The 24,251-nt window shown below is 44.2% G+C and overlaps 1 protein-coding gene across 7 annotated transcripts in view; it reads right to left on the reverse strand.

Moving 5' to 3' along the window:
* znf536 (zinc finger protein 536) overlaps positions 1-24,251 on the reverse strand; it is a 322,643-nt gene that overhangs the window by 117,078 nt on the left and 181,314 nt on the right. For all 7 annotated transcript variants that reach the window (XM_079554661.1, XM_079554656.1, XM_079554657.1 and 4 more), the window contains exon 6: positions 67-309. In XM_079554661.1, coding sequence (XP_079410787.1) covers positions 67-309 — 243 coding nt within the window. The remainder of the gene's footprint in view (positions 1-66; positions 310-24,251) is intronic.

Raw genomic sequence — 24,251 nt, forward strand, 5'->3', positions numbered from 1 at the left:
TTTCCGTCGTCGGGGGAAGGGGGGGGGGGGGGAGAACTCGCCGATGTCTGCGTCGCACATACTGACCTGTGTGTATCCGTAGATGGACCTTGAGGTGATGGGAGGTGCGGAAGGACTTTCCGCAGTAGGCGCAGTCCTTGGAGGAAGAGGCCAGGCTCCGCTCGCGATGCTGGGGCACAGGGATCACCGAGCTGTGGCCGTTGTGGCTGTTGTTGTTGCTGTTGGTAGAAGCGGCGATGGAGGTGGGGGCGCTGGCGTTGGGCTGCTGCTGAGCGTTCCCCGCCGCCTTCCCCAGGTCCTCCCCGGCATCTGGAGACGAAACAACAGACAAAGAAAAAAAAAAACAGAAGGTGTGTTGAGTGCCACTTTTTTTTCGGAAAACTTGCAAACGCGTTCGAATGTGCGAGCGCAAAGTCAAGACGCATCAAAAAGGGTTACAATTCCCCCCCCCCTGCCCCCCGCCCCTCCCGCCCGTCCTGACAGGAACGCTGACAGTTCAGAAGCTTTTCAGATTCCTAAAACATTCCGGTCTTTTGCGCACGACTTTGGCGTACTCCTCCCACTTTTTCCTCCTTTTTTTTTGTGCCTTTTTATCATATGAAAATTAACAATGTGCAAAATCAGACGGGGAGGGGTTGGGGGGGGGGGTGTTGGAGGTTGGAATCGGCTGTGTCAGCATGGCGGGATCTCCTCGCATCTTGTCGGCGCGACCCGATTTTGACAGGTAGTTGACAGAGATATGATAGGGTGATAACGGATTTGACCCCGCCCTCTTTTTTTCTGATGAAAAAAGAAAAAGGAAATAGTAACAAAAGAACAGCAAAATGATGACACGGGGTTTAGTTATCAACACGTTTGGCGGAGCACGTAGCTAAGGATGACAGCTCGGGAAGGCGTCGACAAAGGCGTAGTGGGAGGGGATCACCCGGATTGTACTCGATGGCCTTGTTGTGCGGAGAGAGAGTTAAGAGTTTTGATGTTCTGACAGTTTCAAGGTGGTTCACGAGCGCCGCGTTTGAAATCCCCTGAAGGACCCCGAAGTAAAGTATAGTCAAAGCCCGCTCGCTAACTGGTATCTTTGCGCCGTTAAACGCAGAACGTCTGCGGCGGTAATGGCGGTGCTTGACGGGTGCCACGACGGTTCAGCGTCACGGGAAGTGCCAGGGAACTGTCACGTCAGATTTGAGCGAAGCGGAAGCGATATCAAAAGCAGCAAATCGGCGAACGTCGTGTCTCGAAAGGCAGCACTTGATCAAACATGCAATATTGTAATAAAGGGGATTCTAAAGTACACGGTAGTGATCTCTATGTGTCAACCGTATTGGATAAAAGGAACTGTTCTGTGCTTATCTGAAAACGTCAAATACCTACATGAGTTTTTTCTTTTTTTCAATTCTACATGCCATGTTGGATTACGAGTGTGCCATTCTAAATATTTTAGCCATGTGCGATATTTGTAATTACAATGGGTAAGAAAAACATGCATACAATTTTAGACTAGCATGATTTCCCTATTTTTCTGTCTCCTACTCTGACGTACTTCCATTTACTGTATTTGCCGTAACACAAATGTGATAGAAATGCACATTGCTGTCTGAAATACTCCATCCCGAGCCGTGTTACTCTATTTACTGTGTGTATAGGCCCCGTGGTAGTCGCACTGGTGTGGGACGCACGGAATACAGCGAGCGGAATCAAAATTCGCCAACCCACTTAGGCAAGGACAACACACAATAAGCAGCATTTTTTAACAGTAGCCTAATCTTTCTTTTCTAACCCGGGCCTATCCCGCCCCTCCTCTGTCGGGCCAGTCAAATCGGGTTTACAGAATGGAAAGACCCAAGTCAGCAAGTCCTCTCTTCCACATTGACACTAAACACACGACTCCATTCAGCAGCGGCGCTATCAGCCTGAAGGCTATTTATCGCAACTCAAACTGAAAGGCAACCTAAATATAAGTCTGGGACAATGCACAGATACTAAATACCAGCTGCTTCTACTTGGCCTTGGCAACTGTGCACTTTCATTTAGTGAACGGCCGAGGACGGGGAAAAGCCCGCAAACGCTTTGGGTTTAAAAGCAGATGTTAAACTGTGCATCGTGGTGTGTGAAATTACCTCTTTATAAGGTTTCAATCAGAAGGCGGTGGGACACACAAAGAGGAGGAAAAAGGGGACTTTGGCGCAGGAGAGAAACCGGTCATATTAACTGTTTAGTTTTCTATAAACGCACTGACATTGGTGCAGGAAAGTGTCGCGGAAGAAATAAATGTCCCTCTGACTCTATAACAACGCCATTTATTTTCCAAAAGCCCCAGCCTAAATAAATTTGAAAACATGCTGCGTTTGCTCAAATTTAGAGCTATAAAGATCATTGTGCCCACCATAGGACTTATTGCATGGCTAGGTGCATATTAAACTGAACACATTGTATGTAAAATATCAAAGGTGAAAATTTAATTTCCTGAATAATTTCACTTGTGCGGCACCCCCATAACTTCATTTGCATTTTCATTTGAATGCATTTAAAGGCTCGCAGACAGCAAATAAATAAATAAAAGCGCTACAATTCCCCCAGTGCGCGGTCCAGGGCCCCACCATACTGTCGCCATAGTGGCCTGCTCATAAACATATTTTGAGCAGTCTACTGTACAGATCCCTTTTTGGCAAAGATTCCTCAGATCGTGTAACAGACACTGGCCCACCTGCCCGCCCCAGATGGGCTAAAATTAAAAAATCTAAAACACGCTTCAGAGCAGGACGACAACAGAGTGGCACACGCCGCAGTGTAGTGTCTGTCTGCTGTCTCTGTCACTGTCTCACATGGACGCCCTTGTGTGTGGGGTCAACAGTGCGCCTGTAATAGAAGACTCACCACTGAGAGGATGAGAGGGGCTCTCCTGGCACAAAGCACTCCTTCAATAATAAATGTGCGCCGGCATCCTCACACAGTCAGGCGGCTCAGACAGGCACTGCTTTAAGGTGCGCGTCTGCCGTAAACCTGATCGCCGCACGTGCCTTTGCGGGCGTGCACGTGCGGAGCCCGGCCTGGTCCAGCCTGCAGCCGCTGTCCTGCCCGCTTGTCTTTAATCAGTTGACTGATCTGCAGCTTTTAATGCGGCTGTTCCAATTACTGTAAAAGTCATCCTGCTCCATATAACCACAAATATTGACACTTTATTGCACAACACATTTATGACATTTTGAAGGTCACCCGTATATTAGGCGTCATCCTTCACAGCTGGGTGTGTGATGTGTGGGCAGACTCTCCCTCGCCTGTTGACATCCAGCAGTAACTATCCGCACTGTATTGATTTCCACTCGCTCGCCTCCGTCTTTTTTATGCAAAGAGGATTCACTGTGGGAGACGCAGCATTAAAGTGATTGTCACAGGTGAGCCTTTGGCTTTATTTATACAAGCCCGTAAAGGCCAGACACTATCATTCTTCCTATTTACATTCTTTTATACAGCGGATATTCCAGTCTGCGCCATCTGTGTGCTTTTATTTGATAAATGAGAGAGACTAATAGACATCTTTAACAGCCGGCCCTTTCATATTTATTTCACCACTTGTGTCAAGAAGTACTTTTAAGTCAAGTTGACAAAACAGTTTAAAGTTTGACAGAAATGGAGCTTCCTTTGTATCAAAGGTAAAGCCCGAATTTCTTAAAACAAAAATATTCTTTAAAGGGAGACGTTTTATAGGCCATTGTCACACTTTGACGGATGCGTTGCCATCCCCAAAAAGCCCCCATGCTGAGTCGACATGTTTTATTTCAGCCAGTCCCTTCTTTAAACAACGCGACTCGTATCAGGAGCGCGCGATCGCTAACGCACATCTCTGAATGAAACATTAAAGCCACTACCACCGCCTCTCCCAAACTGCTGTCACAGAGCCCACTGCTTTCAAAGCGCTGAAGTCGATCCCTCACGCTGCGCCTCGGCCGTCTCCTCCCGACATGACAAACAGAGGAGTGTGACAGTGCTGCGCCGCCGATATCACAGAGGGGGGAAAAAGAGGGATCCATGTATAATTCAGCTGTATCTGATGTGAGACCAGCTCCTCTCCCCTCTGCTTTTACTGGTGTCAAGGCAGCCTAATGGAACATGCCAGAACAAAGGCCCGCAGATCAGATTGGAGCAGAGTTGAGCAGGCCATCTGGGAGGCAGGCTGAGTATCAGTCACTGTGCCGGCTGTCTAGAGCACTCGCACTCATGTACACACACACTTTCCCCACGACTAAATGTGAATGCGTTTGTGTTGTCTTCTTCTGACATATCACCAGGATCTTGCAAAAGAAAAAAAAAAAAAAAAAGAAAAAGAGGAGACCCGCTGCCTCCCCGGGCCACTCTGGGAATAAGCCACCTGGGTACAATTGAAATGTTAAAAAATTGCACGCCAGCCTTCACGAACACTTTTGTCTCCTGCAATATTTAGAAGGCCCAATGAAAACTGGAGGAGGATGAATCCAGCTTGTAAAAATCACAGTGACTGATGGTTATGGTTCGACATCAGGCATCAGGAATGTGGGTATATTAATATAAACATCTGGACGTGATCGTAAAATGCTCATTTTAATAATATTAAACAAAATGTATGGCATGCATCTCTTCAAGATTGCATTAAAAAATGGCACCTTTGCAGACTTCCTGGCAACAATGGCGTTATTTGGTCCATCCTCTACACCACAAAATCAAAAGAGTCGATAGATATATTCCTTACATTAAATTAAAGCCACACTCTGTAACAATTCACCTAATAAAAAAAATAAAAAAATGTCTGTACTGTCAACAGGTCCACCTCTCCTCAGACCTGACTAGTAACTTTGCTCAGAGCGGGACATCAACAGCTCGTTTCCATGAAGATGTTACTGTTCCTTTGGCAATCTTCTAAAAGCGTTATTTCGATTAAAAAAAATTCATTTTTGTCTAGCTGATTCTTAGGAGCATGTTTGGTGTTTTGTGGGCATTGAGTTTTGCAACAGTTGCTGAGGTGACCTTTCAACATAGGACCGTATTATGGCTTTAAAGTGCATGTGACACATTAAACACAATCTCTGCTAAAACATAAATAACTAGTAAGTTTTACTAAGTGGACCTAGTTTTCCTTAGTTTGAATGTGTTATAATGTTTATTAATTCACTTCCTTATAGAACAGGTGACATTTTTTAACTGTTGCTGTGCCAACCACGTCATAGACACACGGCTTCCTTGGAAACAGTCATAAATGGTCATGTTGAAGAGGGAAAACGAAGAGGAAAACGAACAAACTCTCTCAACTTTTACTCCAAAAGCACAAATGTTGAAATATGGATGTATTTTCTGTATTTTAGTTACCGAGACTCAACGCAAAGTGGTTCCACTCAATATTTGCACATATAACAGTGAATGCTAATCGTAATTCTAAAGTTAGCTTTGTGCTAATGCTAATCGCCAATTGACTTGACTTTATCTGTGTTTGCCAGACATGTTCATAGTCTGCCAGAAAACGTTTAAAAGGGTGAAACGATTATGATTTCACGAGGCCACGCCCCCTAGTATGACGTGCTGCTGTCTGTATTTATACCAATGATATATACACTAATTGAATTAACTTTTCCTCACAACTTTTCTTCATTAAACTACTGCAGATATTATCCATCAAACTGTGTCATAATTGTAAAATGATTTAAACCTGTCATATGCCCTTTAAAGACGGTCCAATAGTTTTAGTTCGAGGTAATGAATTAACTCCTATTTATATGCACTCGCCAGCACCACAGAGGTTAAACAATATAGGCTACAGCTGTAAATCAGGCCAATGAAAATGTTATATTTTACATGTAATGCAGTGGACTACTTCAGTGTCCACTTAACACTGCAGTGGTGGTCCCAATAGGATAATGCTGCTTCAATATGAGCTGCTAGGACATGGCCCATTTTTGGTTGAAGAATACCCGCTGTAAATCACATGCGGGTGCTACGTTCAGTGGGTTTTGGGGTGCGAACACGGAGTGACTTTTTCGTAATGGAATAGCTGGAGGATTGGTCCAAAATGCAGGGGACACATTTCCCGTATACGAGTACAATAAACTTACAGCTTGTAAGTATTTTTAGGAATGTGTTTGACATTACCACAAACAGGAATTGGAAAAATCATTGAACATTTGGTAATCAAAGGAGTTTAGATTTGTTTCTTCCACATATTATTCTTGGATTACTTGTTGCAACTTATATTTCTGAAATGCCTTGAGTGAGATAGTGTCCACATTTCATCCCATGTAATAGTTTTTTCATCTAAAGTAAGAAAATATAAGTGATTAACATCCAAATGAAGACTAATATTGTCAATCCAAATCATTTTAACGGTGACATTCAGGCCTGTCACAATAACAAATTTGAAGTTCGATGTATTGAGGCAGGAAAGTATCGCGATAAACGATATTATTGACTCTAACGATACTAGATACTGTCAACTCTCAGGCATGAAAATGACAGTAGACCTTTGTTCTAAAAGTGCATCATCATATCCTGAAATACCTCACAAGCTGCAGTAAACATGAAATATAATATAAATATAACTCAATTTGCTTCAGTTAAAGTTTTACAAAGCTGATAAATAAACAGACGATAAATATCGAGCCCCAAAATATATCATTTATCTGTGATTTATGGAACGATAAGTCGATATAATAATTATCGCGACAGCCCTATGTGACATTATATTATCTACTTGACCGATATTGACCATACTTTCTCGGTACGAATATGCCTACTTAAGGGGGGGCTTTTTAGAGACCACACCCATGTCCCATTATGTAACAGAAGTATTGCAATCATACCCGCAAAAACATCACAAATAAACAGCAAAGTCGATGGCCGGGCTGGCGTGCGGCGTGACAGCGGACCAGTTCCTTAATGGTTCTCTCTCAATCACACTTTGCACTCTAAACGTTCCGCGGTTTTGATTAGTATGATATCACTTTCAGGAAATAAAAGTCGGGGGGGTGGGGGGGAATGAGAGAGAGAGAGACGTGAGAGAGAGAGAGAGAGAGAGAGAGAGACGTTCATCAGTCATAAAAACACACAAGATGTTTTTTGCTTCTTGCCCCGGCCATTATTCTAATGCGTCACGTGACATGCCCGCCTCGTGTACGACCGGCCGGGGGAAAGACGACGAGAGAGAGAGAGGGAGAGAGAGAGAGAGAGAGAGAGAGAGAGAGGGAGAGAGAGAGAGAGAGAGAGGGGGGGTTAAGGTTGACGGAAACAGTTTGAAAAAAAAAGGAGAGATATTAAGAGTGATTGGGCGAGCGAGGGACGAGAGAGAGCAAAAATAAAAAGAGGGGAGGGGGGGGGGAGAGAGAGAGAGAGAGAGTAAAGCGTGATGACATCATTTGAAAGGCATTAGGCTTTTAAAAATGCGCCCGGGGGGACTTGATTTCCTTACAGCAACACAACACCATCCGGCCTGATGCTCCCTCCCTCCCTCGCTCGCTCCCTCCCTCGCTTGCTCGCCCTCTTTCTCTATGTCACCCCCCCACCCTCTCTCTCACTCTCTCTCTCCCTCTCTCTCACCCAATCCTTTTTTTTATTTTTTTTATTTGGACCACTGCCATCTTTGTGCACGTCTGGTTCATGCGAGTTAATCAATTTGAGGTTTAGTTACACTGCTGATGCTAGCATTCCAGCCGCTGCTTTTTTTTTTTTTTTTTTTTTCTTTTCTTTTTTTTTTTTTCAATCCGAACTGGGCAAGAATTTATTAACCAAACACCAATTATCATTAAAGACCACTGCATTATCCCCCGCCTTTTACTACCTGACAAGGAGTACTTAATGAAATTTTAGATTAAAGTTATTTGGGCGCGTGATTTATGGCCGTCGAGAAGAAGTCCTAATGCGGTGGCTCTCGTGGAGTGCAGATGCTCCGGCTGCTAAATATTTTTTTCCCGACGAGGAGCACGCACACAGGGGGATTGGAGGGGGGGGGGGGATAAAGTCTCCAAGGTATTACAACAACCAGGTCTAGACCAAAAAAAGAGAGAAGAAGAAAGGCATGGGAAGTATAAAGGAGAAGGGAAAAGTGTGCAATGAAGTCAATGCTGCTTCCAGAGCTGCACGATATATCGCCAAATGATCGTTATCGCGATATGAGGCGACACGATATTCATATCGCAAGAAACCATAATCGGAAAATAACAGCAGTCGCCTGAGGTCTGAGATTTACGAGTTTTTGCAAATACAGTCGTAACTCGAAAATGAGTAAAAATCATGATTTTACCCATTTCCATCTATAATAGCCTTATATTTGGTCCTGATATCGTATTTTTAAATCATATCATAACACATTTAGATGAAAAAAAAAGAAATTGTGGCTTGATTGGAACGTATCTTGTTGAAAAAGCATTGCAATATTAACCGCAATATCCAAAGATAGTCATCAAATACCACTTTTTCCTCACACCGTACAACACTAGCACGAACCTTATCAGGCGACAAATAGAAAGCGCAAAATAAAATGAAACATCAAACAAGTTTCAAGAAGCAAAAAGGGGAAGAAATAGCTCAACGGCACTGGTTGTTTATCCCTCTCGTGTTTGTGAGATGAAAACAGCGGCAGAATGTGTTACATATAAGGCGGCGGGGTAAACAGGGGCACCAGATGTTCTTTGATGTTAATAATGGCATTTATTATTAATATTAATTAGACCGCATTCAGCAATACATTTGGGCCATTTCCAAGTCAATTAAGCAAAATGGCATGCGGGAGATGTTGAAACGACATTTTAAGGCAGGTGTTCGCCGGTCCCCTAATAAAACATTTTCGCAGCTCCTGAAAAACAAGCTGTTTTTTTGGGGAGGTTTTTATTTATTTCCTCTTTGTTTTGCGCTTCCTCTGTGTTTATGCGTGTGGTGTGAAAGCGTATCTCTAAAAAAACATATTGCTAATTTGTGCTTTTTTGGACTTGTATGCATTTGTCTAATTAAAAGTATACAGTATGTTGTGATTCTGATAATGCGTGGAGGGCTGTGTCCACGCCCAGACAAATGCCTTGGCGCCAGGCGGTCCGCTGCCAGGGGCAGGGGGGGTTAATCCAGATATGGAATCACCATTAGAGCCATCATGATGATAATAGAGAGGAGACTTGGAGGATTAGTGAACAGTGTTGTGAATGACCCACTTCACACTGTAGCTACATCCAAATTTACACATTTTGTTTTGATATGAACAATTGTTCAAGGGAGACACTATTATTATTAAAACTTGTATATTTTTACTGAATAGTGTATGTTTTACAACAGATTTGATATGTTTTTTCGTGGTTAACAAAAGTTTTACTTAGTAACTTCTGTGCTCATGGCTCAATATGTGGCTGGGTGCGACAAGAAGGGCATCCTGCGTAAAACAAGCCAACATATCTTGCAGTTTGCAGAGTTTGCTGTGGCGTATCCCTGATTTAATAAAAGATTATAATCCATATTACAGAGTGTACAGATTGTCACACATTCATGCTAGCTACATCACATGCTAGCCACGCCACTTGCTAATTGCTAGCTGGTAATTAGCAGTTGTGATGACTGCTTTGTGAGGACGGCACTAGGGCGGCCCCTAGTGCCATTGCTCCGCCTTTGCTGTAGTACCTCCATATAGACGCTAGTTCCCCATTGAAATGCATTGCACTTTTGACACATTAAAAGCAACTTTACGCAAGGGCTGAGTCTACAGTGAAGATCCCGCCCTTATGCCCTTTTTAGGAACATGCTTGAGCTGGGGAGGAGGAGTCTGTAAATCCGCCATGATGTACCCCTCGAACGTGGTCACTGTGGTAAACGGGGAGGAGTGAGGAATGACGGTCTATTGAAAATATGTCTATGGCTAAAATGTATCTAAAGTTATATTATGACAATAATGGGTCTAAATCAAGTGTAAATCAAGACAGGAACAAACCATGCAATTTACTAAACCAAATTGAAATTTTACCATGTGAAGAAACCCACTTACCACAGACTGAGAACAAAGCTATAACATATCCCGCCAAATATGACCCTTTGGCAGACCATAACAGGCATTATATATTTATATGTATATTTAAAACAGGCATATAATTACTATGTTGACCAATAAAGTTACATCTATATGTGCACATGTGCTTTGACTTGTGAGAAAGCTAAAATACCAGTAGATTAAACCCACAAACTCTTGCTATAAATTCCGGGAGCCGACTCCTCCGCCACCATGCATTACTAATTATTCATCCTCCTTCACATTATCCCTATCATAATCTAAATCTTTAAATGCACTAAGATATTATATCTCCATTATTTCCGACTCCCATTGTGAGTTGCTTCATCATTCCCACCCCAGTCAAAACGCAGCGTGTCTTTTATAGACAAAGCACACCCATATGGAGATCCAAATCGTCTGCTTTATATGGAAAGCCTAGTATATAAGTGGCCCATTAGAACAGGGGGCACCTGGTGTCATATTTAGCAGCAGTCAAGCCAAATCCCATTTGCCAGAGGCCTCGCAGCGGGGGGTGCCTTGTTGGCGTAATCTAAATAATCCCTCGCTATATGTGTAAGGATAAAAGCCCATAAAGCCCCATTCAGTTTAAATGTAGAGCTCGGAATAGCATCCTGCCACACCTCTCGCCATTCTGTGTGTATGCCTGCCCGTAGCGGTGCCTTTGGCTTGGCACCGGGCCCCTTCCTCTCCTCTCTCCACTTCTTTTTTTTTTTTTTTTTTTCCTCCAAAGCTGCAGCCTTACAATGGTACATTAACAATCTGTGCGTTCATTTATCAGCGCGCGCGATTTGGACTCTCCGTTCATGGCGCGCTGCACTTTTCACGGCTGAAAATTAATGAACAAGCCTCCCCTCGCAACAAACATGCACCTGTGCCGCAGAGATGCTAATCACAAACATTTATATTTATTAGTGAGCGCCCGCACTAAAACTGGAGTTGTGGCGAGGGGAGAGAGAGCGAGAGAGAGGATGGAGGGGGGGGGGGGGGGGGGGGAGAAAAGAGGGTACAGGGGGAAATAAAAGGTCTTTTCTTTAGTTTAGTTCCGAAGCGATTTGTCCGACTGTTGAATGAAAGGGGGTTTTCGCGAGGTGTCTGTTTACGGGAGTGCACGATGCTCACGCTGGGAAGATTATTCCTCCAAAACTATCAGGTTGAAGGGCACTGGAAGACTCCGAGCGCCCGCCCATTCCAAACGCAGTGTCTCCCAGTTCATTTACAATTTTTGTGGTGGAGGTAGGGAGGAGAAGACGGTACAGGTGAGCGGAGCAACGGACAACGCTGACAAATGCGCTTCTAATTAGAGTGCTTATTCTTGTCGACTTTCGCTCCCCATCAGTCTTATCCACCCTATCCCTCTCTCTCTCTTTTTCCTAACCCCCCCCCACCCCAACCACACACACACACCCCGACCCTCCCTCCCCGACTGACAGAAGGTGCCTCTCGTGCTCGGTAAAGGGCTATGCCTCTATGCCCGGCTATGGGGAAGAGGAATGGTGCCATAAGTTTCTCCCTGGCACAGACCCACCTTTGTTTACGGCAAAAAAGGAGGGCATAAAACTATTGGAAATGGGAAAAAAAGCACTCAAGATAAAAACATTTTCTGGTAATGCTAGTGTCATGACTTGGTTTTGAAATCTGCCATTTGGGATGAGAATCATTGGTCGCACTTTACTTAACAGTGCAGTGCGAACATGAATGGAAATGGTAAACAGGGATAATGACGGATAACACGGTTTCCTGCTTCTATATCATTACCAAGAAAGTACTATGTTTCCTGGTGCGGCCTTTGCACTTTTGATACTATGAAATAAAGTAGAATGACAGGTGTAAGCGCTGCTCCCATAAGTAACTACCTTGTAAGTACAGGGATCATTGTGTTGCTATATATATTTCAAGTAACTAGGCATATCTTTTGTCACATTCTCCCATTGACTATTTTCTTTTTTTGGTTCTATCTCTACATATATAAAAACCTGCCCACTTTCACTTGCATGAGCATTGCTGGAAACGTCTCGGGGAGCACTGATGTCTCACTAACTTTATCATTCTAGCAGGGTGATCATAGCCCCGTGGAGAGGCTGGCGTGCGGCGCTCGAGTGCGGGTAAAGTGCGCGCGCATTGTCCACCACTGTCTGGCAGAAGGAGCCGTCAGGAGGCAGATGGGGACAGAGGTGGTCTTTTAGGACAACTGCGGTATTATTAATGCGAGCGCGCGTGCTTTTCGTACACAGATTTATTGTGCGTGCGGTTTTGTGTGTTCGTACGCGTGTGAGTGTGAGTGGAGAGAGCGCCGCGGTGCTATAATAATCAGGGAGTATATTCATCATGCCCCCTCTCAGTCTGTGTTGGCAGGAAGTGGTGTGGTTACCATTAGTGAAGGATGACTAGGTCTCTGTCTGTTTTACTGGGTATTCTGCTGGGGCGCTGTGCATAGGCAAGGGGGAATGCATATTTAAAACAGTGTTGCAATATAGTAAAAAAAAAAAGAACAAAATGCCTTGTAAAGTCATCTCTTATGCACAACCTTTGATTTTGTACATGCTCGGTGGTTTGTATTTCACGGTGGCTGACTGTTTAGTGCTCTCCTCTCACAGCAAGAAGAGTCCATGCTCCATTCCCGGACCGTTCAGAACCTTCCTGTGAGGTGAGGTGTTCCTTCCGGGGGTTCCAGTTTCCCCCATCAACCTGAAACATGCACGAGAGCCTACTCCTCTAGCTAGGTGCTCCTGACCAAAACAAAATGTAGACATGGATTCCTGGCAATTGCACTGTGCAATCCTCTGTCCCTGACGGGTTACCCCCTTTAGCACTGATGAACAGGGCCTTAACCTTATCATTTGTCAAGAGAAACAATTCCAATCAGCACTCAATATTCCTGAAGATAAATTCACGTCAGAGCAAAAGGTTCTCTGACAATCCCAGGTGTGCTCCACCCAAAACCCTTAGTTGGCAATGGGAGGTTCATGATTGTTGTAACCTATGACATGGCAATAGGCCCTTTTCATGGTTGCATCACTATGAGCATGTGCACTAAACGTTAGTCATTGGTTTGCCTATGGTTTAAAGATAAAAAAGATGCAGAAAAAAACTACTTTTACAAACACAGAGTCGTTAGGTGAAGCTTCCACGTCCTGCAGACAGTTTAAAGGTCTTCTAAGTGAATATCCCACTGAAACTTGCTGTCCAGTGCATAATTTTAGAATATTGATTTATTTGCTAGAGATTGGCTGGATTCTCCGTGGGCTTTCACAGAAACCGGGAAGTCGATAGCACTGCATCTAGAGAGAAAAGCAGAAGCATGACGACACGCGAAAAGGGCTTATAGAAAAATACAAGAGATTTACAATGGTCAGAGTTAAAAAAAAAAAAAGAAGTCGTCCCTCCTTCTTTATGAAAACACACCTAATAAGATAAAATATTAGTAGCTGTCACCGAATGCGTGGCATGGGACAGCGCGCCGCTGCATCCACATACATCCCCGCCACCTAAACGTGACAGCCACCCTGTTGCAGCGGGCCATTATCGCTGAATAAAGTGCAACACCTCCCTTAGCCACCATTGATTTCCTATTCATTCCCATGCATGCTAAATCAACAGCCGGCACAATAGGCCCAATCATCAACCTCAGCCTCGCTACTACTGCCACTTCTCCAACTACTATCCCGCCCTGGCCCCACCTGGCACCGGCGCTGCCTCCCTCCCGTATGTACAGTGCACGCTCTGTGGCATCAATGGCGCTCACACCGCAGCCATTAGCAACGATAGTCTCCATCAATGAAAATGAATCAATTAGGCCTCATCAAGGGTGCATATTAAGGTGGAGTAATTATCGGGCGGGGAGTGTACGGTGATCGATAGCCCGGGAGCGTAAATGTGCACTTAAAGACATATATTACCGCAAGGGGCGATGAAGACTTTTAACAAGGCCAGTGAGGTGGAGGAGGCAGCGTAAGTGGGTAAATTTGCTCCCCGTCCTGTCGGGGTGTGTGCGTGCGTGTGTGGGTGTGTGTGTGTGTGTGTGTGGGGGTGTATAGTATATGTGGGGCCGCGTGACGGAGAGACTATAGCAGAACAGGCAGTAAATCCCAGGACCAAGGACGCGGCCCGTTTTTCCTCTTCTATGAACTTGTCCAGTGTCTCGGAAAATGAAATAAAAAGATTTATACTGCGGCGGCAAACATCCCGTCCGCGTGTGGGTATACAGTGTCGGTGGGGCAACGGGACGGCGGCCATTCGCAAAGGGCGGTAGAACGTAGTAGAAGTTATGTTTATGCTCAACTTAATGGGTAGTTTAATTCCCCAAAAATGGTAAAACTTTTACCTGTGTGTTTTTACGTAGCAATACTCTCACTTGGAAACAACATTAACTTTACAACACTTTTCCTGGTCTGCTGTTCACAAGCTGTTACTTTATACCTTTCATGGTTTGTGCCACAGGTTTACTGATTACATAAATAATGCATGACATTCACTATGTATGTTCCCAACCCTGTTATTATCTTTTTCTTTTTTCTTGCTACAGAATCTTTAGCTGATGATGCTGACTATAGTAAGGTTAAGGAATCATCAGTGGTCTTCATGGTGGGTTCCTGTCTATCTTGTACACCCTAAGTGTTTCTGAGAGCTGAATGTAACAAGTAAAGTTCTCCATTGTGAGATCAATAAAGGCTATCTTATGTCTTCTTATGCGTCCCCGAGGTTCTCCAGATCAGAACCTCAGTGATCACTGTCAGTCTGGATACTGGATGGTTTCCAACCGGAGGCACCGCAGGCCCGTGAGTATCAGTGCCCATGGGAGCTTCCTCCACATAAGCTTTATTGTTTTGTTTTTGGAACATTACCTGAGGGACGGAAACACGTCGTGCTGCACAGAATGGTGGATAAAGAACAACAACCTGTGTTTCTTAAACTTTTGAACGTCTTCTTTCTGACTCCAGGGAAGCGCACACAATTTCCAATGGACTTGTACTATGCAAATGGCAATACAATCTATTCTAAAGCCAAACACAGACCATAAATCACGACTTTTATGGTCCGATGAGTGTTCTACATTTCAATCTCCATCCCTGTCTCAATGTACGGGGATACCACATTTACACATGGTTTTGGAATTTAACCTGGGACTGTCTTCACGGGCCAGAGGTAGACACTTGGCACCCCTCCAGTCTTTTTCTGACACTAACTACGCCTTAACTGTTCTGCCTTCCAAGGTAGGGCTACAATCACCAAATCAAAACCAGAGATCTGTGCAAAACAACGGGGATGGAGGATTTGAAATGCTGCAGACCATCACCCTCCGGCCACGCACACACACACACACACAAGCGACACACACAGGCGACACACACTCACAATCCCATGCACAACGCCTATTAAAGAGCACGCTCTGTCCCAGTCGCATCATTTTAATTTGTTATGAAGGTCATTGACAGCAAGTAATAATCACCATTGGGGATCTAACAATTTGCCATTTCGGAACATTGAGGCACTGATGACTCAACTATTAATAGACTGGAGCCCTGCGCGCCCTCGGCCCCCTCCTGCCCCCGCGCCCCCCCCCCCCCCCCCCTCCCCGTCTTCTTCTTAAATGTCTAAAACTATTGGGCTGTTTTGGTACAATCATATCCCATCAGTCAGACAAAAGGGCATATGCGCTTATCTCATCCATCTCCATTTATTTATGTTTTGGGGGGCATTAATTGACATTTACATACAAGGTGGCAAACATTTCGAATATCCAAAATTTCACTATGTTCCTATAACCTTTCTTTCATCAAATCGCCGCTTCATTCACTACCGCTCTTACATATGGAACTTTCCCTATAAATTAATATCACTTTTTAAGGCCATTTAAACCGCTTCTTATTCTAATTGCTTCCTAATTTGTATAGTGTCTGGGCCTGCATATTCCTGCTAATGAATTGACGCTTTTACCCCCTCGTATTTATCCAAACAAGAGACACAATGACAAGTTTTATTATAGCCCAACTCATTTAGCCCGCGCTTTAGCATTACCCCGGCCATTCAGACACGCTGGCATTTGTCGGCAAACAAATAAGTCCGAGCTTAAGCTATTTTTATCAAGCGCTGGCGCATTTGTTCTTTATAAGTGATCGTCAGCGTTCGGGGGGGGTTGTTAGAATGGGGCTTGGAATCCTTTATCTTTTTTTTTTTTTTTTTTTTTTTTTTAGAGGCTCAACAACTCAAGACTAATTACAAATTAATCTGAATCTGGGTATCTACAATGAGAGGGCCCCCAATAAGAACTTGTGGCTTGCTAAGAGGAGCTATCTGTTTTATATTTATGGAAGAAAGAAAAAAAAGCTCAACGCATGGAGAGGAGGGAGCGGCCGGAGATGGAGAGGCAGCCAAAACCCAAAAGAGACAGTTGCACATAATTGCCTGCTTTCTGTATCCAAGCCGCCACATCAAGGCAGCGGATTGTGGATATTAATAATTGATCGTTAGCTTGATAGAGAGGGAGAGAGGAGAGGAGAGGGGAGGCTGGCTCAAGTTTTCAGCGGTGCAAGTTTTGATGGTCTCTCTCCGCAAGGTCTCGAGCGCGGCGTTTGCTGCACTTGTGGGGAAGGTCAAGTACGGCTCGTTGCGCTAAATGAAACACTTTGGCCTAAACAAAAGGAGGTCATATCAATACTATCGCTTGAAACGCCTGTTGTGCTATTTGCTCAAGATCCGCCGCCATAGAGCACGATTTAAGACGCATGAGTTTGGATGTCAGAGGAATGAATTAGAAACACTGACGCTAACTTTCTCTGGCGTGGTGAGTGATTGCTTGTAGATGGCCTTCTATCTGTACCGTTTTGTAAATGCCCGTCTTGTCAGATCTGCAGAAGCTAAGCAGGGTTAGGCCTGGTTAGTACCAGAATGGGAGACGGCGGTGTGGGAATATCCCCAGGGCAGTTGCATAAGTAGATTATGGAGTGAATGAAGAACTGACCCTTGTGGAACCCTTATGATTGTTGCTCCAAATGACTTGTCAAGTTCTCATCTTTGTTCCTGTTGTGGGGATTTGCTTTTGGCCAAAACTGTCCCTCCTCAAGAAGCAAGGAGTACGCAATAGGACTGAGCTAGAGAAGCATCCTGGTGTGTCTTTTCTAGGTTGATTGTGAATGCCCGAGAGAGGGAGAGCGTTCAATTACAACAAATGACTAGATAAAGGTTAACGTCTGATTTTCCTGGTCTACGCTTCGACTTAGTGCAAGAAGTTTAAGGCGGTCACAGAGAAGCTTGTTATTTCCATTTTTAAACCGCAAAATGAGCTTGGTCTCTCCGGCATCGACCCGTGGTCTAATAGCATTGACTGGTTATATTATTTTACAACTCCACATTTTACATTTTTAAGTTCATAAATTTGAATGACTGCCCAACTCGCTGACTTGTTTGCGCACTTTGCCAAAAAACAAGCTATTAATTGGAGCCATGATGAATCACGCAAGAACATAAACGTCGACTGTAAATGCCCTCGGTAGAGCCGTCTAAATCGGGGGCCTTGGTGCTATAAAGCCACACTCCTCGCTTTCTTACCACTGCCTGGCGCTCCAGAAGAGAAACCACCGAGACTTAACAAAGCAAAAGGGGACAAACACGTCTAGTTGATAATGTTTTAATGTTTATATTCCCCATTAGAGCTGGGGAGTATACCAAAAACACTGACATTAAAAAAATCAAAAGATAATTTGTGAATATTTTGTCCAATGTGTCATATGCACAAACGTCTAGACTTAAAGTGATAGTCTGTAAGTTTGCAAAGTGAGGAAATTTGAAAGTAAACAATCAATTCCTCCCCTCTTTAACCAGAAAGCCCTTCTTTATTTGTAAAATGAGGAGAGCAGGAGCAGAATTTTTTGAAAGTAAACTATCAAGCTCCTCCCCCACGTCTCCTGATTGGACGTGACTGGCCTCTTCACAGGAAAAGCTCGTCTCATTGGTCAACGCAGGAGGATGCTAGACTCTGATAAGTTACTGAGATCCGGGAAGGAGGGACTTCACAAAAAAAATAACACATATATATTATGACTAACTTAAAGGGGCTGGAAGCAAGTTCGCCATTTTATACTCACTACTGCCACCTCAGGCCATATGTGTAACTGCACCTTCTATATTAAGCTCGTGCATGACGGCAATTCGGGCCGAAGTGACACATTTTTGAGTGACCGTACAGGATTTTAGAGGCAATTGAAGTGAACAGGTCTGAGCTCATTCTACACATTAGGACATGGCTGGAACATGTAGGGGGAGGAAAATACTTAATTTTAACATTTTTTAAACTCCTTATAGTCCCTTTAACATCAAAAAGTAAAACCAGGTGATCAATTTTGCCCATTTTATAAAATTTGCAGCGCATTTAGACTTCCAGACAATCACTTTAATCCTGGCTCTGTCATCTTGGAACTAATAAAATCCATACTTCCAAGTGTTCCCATGACTTCTCCATTTGCTGTAGCACGCACTTAACCGTTTGCTAAGCTAAATCCGGGTCCTGTCTTTTCTTGGACACGGGCAGCGTATGCTAAAGCGCCAATCAGCGGAACGCGGCGCGTATCGGCAGCACTAAAAGAAGTAACCTGCCTCGCTTAATCACAGTGGGGAAAGTGCCTGTGACTGGACCGCGGTGGGCGCGAGTTAACTTCCTGCTGGGGAAATGAGCTGTGATTTGCTGCCTGGTAGCCGGGGTCCGCTGGTCTCTATTACTCACTCTGTCTGCGAAGCTACTACATTCACCCCCCCACCTCCTCCTCTTCCCGATACCCCCCCCCCCCCCCCCCATCCACTCCGCAAAGTCCCAGGGTAAGCAACCTCTGGGCACCTTGACTGTCGTTTAACTGCTTGTGGCACGCGGCAGCCGAGGAAACGGGTCATTAAATCCAACTAGCCCGGGTTAGCCCCCCCAGTGGCCCAGATCTGTTTCCAATCAGATAGGCTTCTTTTACGGAGCAGGCAGAATGAAGCCCACAGCAGGCATTAGTGTCAGAGCGGGCCCACGCTACTAATAGCGGCTGGCTAACAAGGACCGGGCCGACGCAGGTTTTTACGTTGTGTTCTTATTTATGCATCATCCCAGAGGTATCTTAATGCTGAAATCCCTTCAGTCCCTCTGTGGATTCTTGGAAAATGTGGTGCACACCTGGCTCCGGCGCAGTCCCTAAAAATACTTTAAGTGTAAAGTTGACCATAAGTTGTCCGTGGATATTAATTACCGCTGAAAAGTACAAACTCTAAATAGGTTATTCTAGATATTTAAAATCCATGGGCTAACAAAGGGAGAGCATGTGCTGTGCAGCCTATAAAATGATTGACCAAATATCCTTTAAAATTTTCTCCTCCATTACAGCTGGGGCACAGTCTGATTTCTTGCATTATTTGCCTATAGATTCGCATAGGTTCCCTTCCTGATACAAAAGGCACTTGCTTGGCAACTCTTGCATAGTAGAACAAGTAGCTTTCAAAGAAGGATCGCACAATGAAAACCTCTGAGCTCCAACCCATACAAATTCCTTACATATATCTATTCTGACGAGGGATGCCCAAACGCCCAAATAACTATGTGAACAACACAGGAACTCTTATTGTAAAACATTATTGGCTCCTGTCATAATGTAAAGCAGCAAACTCATGATAGTATACTTCAATAGTGTGCATTTAGTCAGTTTTGGTGACAGTTGACCCCCATTTCCCCCATGTGGGTCCTGAATTGCCCTTTGAGAACTCCTAATTTAGATAGTAAACATCTCCTATTTCAGCAAACTTAGCTTATTCTTTAAGGAAAACTTGTCATATGTTTAATAAGCTCTATTTTATTTCCAAATGATGTTTTGATTTTGTGCATGTTCCTTCTTTTTCTTAATCGCCACCGACATTGGAGTGAAATGTATCCGAACACAGCAACCCTAAATCCTTTTCTACAGCAGGAAAAATCTTTTGCTGTTTCTACAAAAGCGCTTAATAGAATATACTTTAGCTCTGACTCTCGTTTAAGGTCCCGCCGCTCGTCTGACTTTTATTTTTTATCTCCGAACGGAAAAGGGCAGTCGTCTTTCTTTCTTTCTTTTCCTTTTTCTTTTCTTTCTTTCGCACCACGGTAAATACTTCAAATGTTAGCTCGGGGATTGTCTTCGATTTGTCCTTTAGGAAGATACTATTGTGTGATGCGTCGCGCCCCGCCACCCTCCTCTTCCTCCCTCTTTTCATTCATTCATCCATACTCCCTCCCTCGAGCTCCGTCTCCGCTTCCCCCGTTCGCCGCTGCAAAAAAAGCGCAAGAAACGGCGATATAAGAGAGAGGGGGGGGGGGGGGAGAGAATACACACTTGTTGCTCGGACTTTATCTGCGTTATACGCCGCTCCTTCCGTCCATTTCAGGGAATAAGATAAATGAACGACGTACATTTCGTGCACCTGTCCTCCCCTCCCCGCTCCCCGCGCTCACCCCCTCCTCCCTAACGATAAGGGATTTCATTAACGTGAGAATGCTTGGGCTGAAAGAAACATAATTGCTTCAGTGTTGTTGTCCTCTCCGCCGCCGACGCCCTAATTTCCTCCTCGCCTTATACTTGACTGTTAAGTGATCATTATATCAACAGGGGATGGGCCAAGGGTAAAATATTGACAAACTGCGGTCATGCAAAACACAGGATGAGAGGTGCTAAGGCGCTTGGCCATTGTGAATATGTATACCATAAGCAGAGAGGGGAAAGGGTGGAGACTACGAAGAGGGGTAGATTCTGGAAAATGTGTGGACACCTGAGGATTTGGGGAACATGCTTTCACTGTGTATTGTCCTGTATTGAATGGATGCTTTTAATGAATACTTTATAATCTCTCATTCTTTTACATCTACTATCTGTTTTTCTATTTGGTGAGGTTGAAGTGTTGCCATGAATCATTGAAGCAAATAAAGTCAGCTGCTTTTTCAGTGGTTCACAGAACACATTTTAACAGCCAGGACTGCATTGGGACAGTATTCAAGACTGAAATTGGACTTGATGCGGACAAAACCAGGACTAAACCCTTAACAAACGCAAAGCTGTGCACCATGTAGCTCAAAGTTAAAGGTGGACATACTGTATCATGCAAAATAGAGCTTTTACCTTGTTCTTACCTTGTTCCCTCACCAATACCACATCTGGAGTAGTACTTTGTGCCATTCATACAGGTTTGTGTAATCGTGTTGACTTTAGTTGCTTCTTCTTCTAGTGCCAGAGTGCGATACTTCCTGGATTTTGTTTTGCGTAATAAATGGGAATCCATAAGTGGCCTCTGCATTTTCAAATCCCATGAGCCATAACTGAAGCAGTTCTGCACCCAGTGGCTTTAACTTGTTAGCAGCCCGTTAGCCATTAATGTCTTGTGTACCATGGTTAGTTCCACCTTGTGCCAGGAAGGGGCGCTCCAAGCAACAGCATCTATTACTGCATGCCTGTTTCCATGCACACACATTCATTTTAACATGAGAGACATGAGTGAAGTGCTTAATATGTCCACTTTGAATCAGATCTCTAGTCTCCTAGTTCAAACGCTTCAGTTCGGAATCATTTTAAACATATACTTTGTTATTTAAAGCTTTTGCGTTTGCGCAATTACATGCAACTGTTTTAATAAATGCCCATACTTTCCCCACCACAGGCAATGAAACATTTTGAATTAAATGAAATAAAGCATGCAGGGGAGAAGGGCAGAGGACGCGGCGAGGGAGGGGCCGGTGGGCTTGCGAGCGTGGGCGGAGAGAGGAGGAGACCGAAAGGCGCTAATAGAGTGACAGCGGCGAAGCAAAGTGATATGATCAATCGGGAAAGATCACAGCGTCCGCTAATAATTTAAACACCGGGTGCGATCCGTCAGCCCCGCCGCCCTTCCCCTCCTCCGCCCGCCCCTTCCCCCTGATGGATAACTGTATGTAAAAGATACATAATTTTTTGACTTGCCATTTACACAGCATTGCACCTGAAAGCCGGCCGGCATAATAGACAGTTTAAAATGTCAGGGAACTAAGTAAGTAAGAGAGACGGCTCGGCCAGCGGAATCTTAATTAGACGAGCTGTTTTAATGGCGATGGATACTCATACTGAATGGGCGGGGGGGGGCGAGGGCGAGGGGAAGGGAGGTTGGGAGGGTCCAGTGGATACGCAAAGAAACACCACACATGCTGCAGACAGGAGGGAAATTGAGGGGATTCTGACATGACTGGCAATTGGTATTTTTTTTATAGAATAAGGGGTAAAAACAAGCCTAAATTTGAGGTTGTTGTAGACAAAGGTTGTAAATCACCATCTATACTGGACTGTTTTAGACGTTGTTGATGTTCCACCCATCTTTAGTCAACAAAGCTAGTCTCATCTCTCTCAATAGCCTCTAATGTGTGGTGACGATCGCTATCAACCTTAGACTGTAGAAGAGCGATAGACTAAGTGAGAGTGGCTTCCCCCATAGTGTTAAGTGCAGGCTAACTGAAGCTCGTTCATGCTAGCAATTTGGCAGCTTTTTAGAATAGGGCAAGCACATAGGGGTAAGAATGACAAGCCTATATTAAAAAATTAGTTTCGGAATTTCGGACCTGGCCCCCATTTCCTGTTTGGCTTCAGCAGCTAACAGCGATGCTACGTCCATGTTTTTCAGTCTACCAGGTTGATCCCAACACATTGCAGGCTATTGGACAAGTTGAGAGTAGTTGTTAAGAATACTTACAGTATGGTTGGAGTCAATAACAAGGTAAACCACACCCTATATGACAGTATGAGTCCAGCCTGCTGCTATAAGATTGCTGCTGACGAAGCTTGATGTGAGAAGCGTGACATCCGCAACAGTAGAAAAAAAATTAAATCTGCATGTGGAACATTGACGACGACTTGAGAAACAGTAGGGATGGCACGATGTATAACATGATCATCGGGATCATCGTTTATAAAAATAATCGCCACACAAACACGGCCGCACATGTCAGCCTTTTTCCCTTTAACTCACCAGTGACTATTTCAGCTTGATCCAGGTGAGATAAATTATATTTATTAAATTTGGATGTATTTTGTCATTGTGCACCAAATGGTAAATCTATGGACACATTGACCCCGTAATCTGCTGATATTTTCTTAATATGTTCTAGCAAAGTAAAAATAGGGAGTTTCATCACAAGGTATTGTTCAATAATTATCATGATAATACGGTTAATCGTGAAACAAATTTTAAAAATCACCCCATTTCTAGTCTAAAAACAGTCTTTCACAAACATAAGAAGCCATTCTCATTGCAAATAGACCTTAAACCATTCAGATGAATTTTCATTAACAATTTACCTGGAGGTTAGTTTATGGTGCATGATTCAGGAAACCAACTCTAACAAACGCACACAGAGAGAGACATGATCCAGGAATGGAACCAGAGAGCATCTTGCTGTGAGGTGAGAATGCTAGTCAGTTCTCTACTTTCATATGCTATAATGTCATGACTTCAGTGTTCTAGCCATAGACAGCTACTCCACACACACCATCGAGCTCATATTCAATTACAGATGAACAAATCTTCGCACAAATCCACCTCAATCTAATCAGAGCGATTAGGTAAAAGATCCCCCTGTTTTGGTGCGTCACTTCCCGGCACGCGGGTGACCAGTCGGCGGCCGAATCTTGCCGGTTGTGGCGTGGCATCACAGGAATGTTCAGTGGTCGTCTGGAAACGCATGTATAGGATTTACCTATCTATCCCCGAGCAGACCTGGATGTTGAGCCCGAGCCAGCGCCACATGATTGTGTTAATTAATCTGCCATTGTGAGCGCGGGGAACAGCTGCGCGGGCTCTCGTGGCTGCGTTGTCAAAGCAAAACAATGCAATGTTAAGCTTCCCCCACTGAATCTTCCATTACAAAGGCGCTTCCACGACAGGGCTAAATTCATAAATCCACAGATCAATTTTTACCAGCATTAATGGCTGACCTTTAGAGTATTTTTTTTTCTTTTTTTTCTCCGTTTTTCTTACATGCTTCATTTGGGTTTGAAATATGGTCAGAAATGTGATACCTAGGACGCGGGCCAAGTCCTGCCCCTTCTGAACCCCCCCCTTTCGGAAAAAGGAGGATGCGTACAATTGAATAGTAGCAGTGAAGTGACTTTCACAACACAGCTTTTGACTGGCTCTTCAGTGCGAACCATTTGAAGGGATCTCTTTTGTGAACAGAGACAAATCGTTTAAATTCTATTGTTTTATTAAATCGTAAATCTATCCTGGATGAACACAGGAA

The sequence above is a fragment of the Gobius niger genome (genome assembly GCF_951799975.1).
Source record: "Gobius niger genome assembly, chromosome: 4".
Classification (NCBI taxonomy): domain Eukaryota; kingdom Metazoa; phylum Chordata; class Actinopteri; order Gobiiformes; family Gobiidae; genus Gobius; species Gobius niger.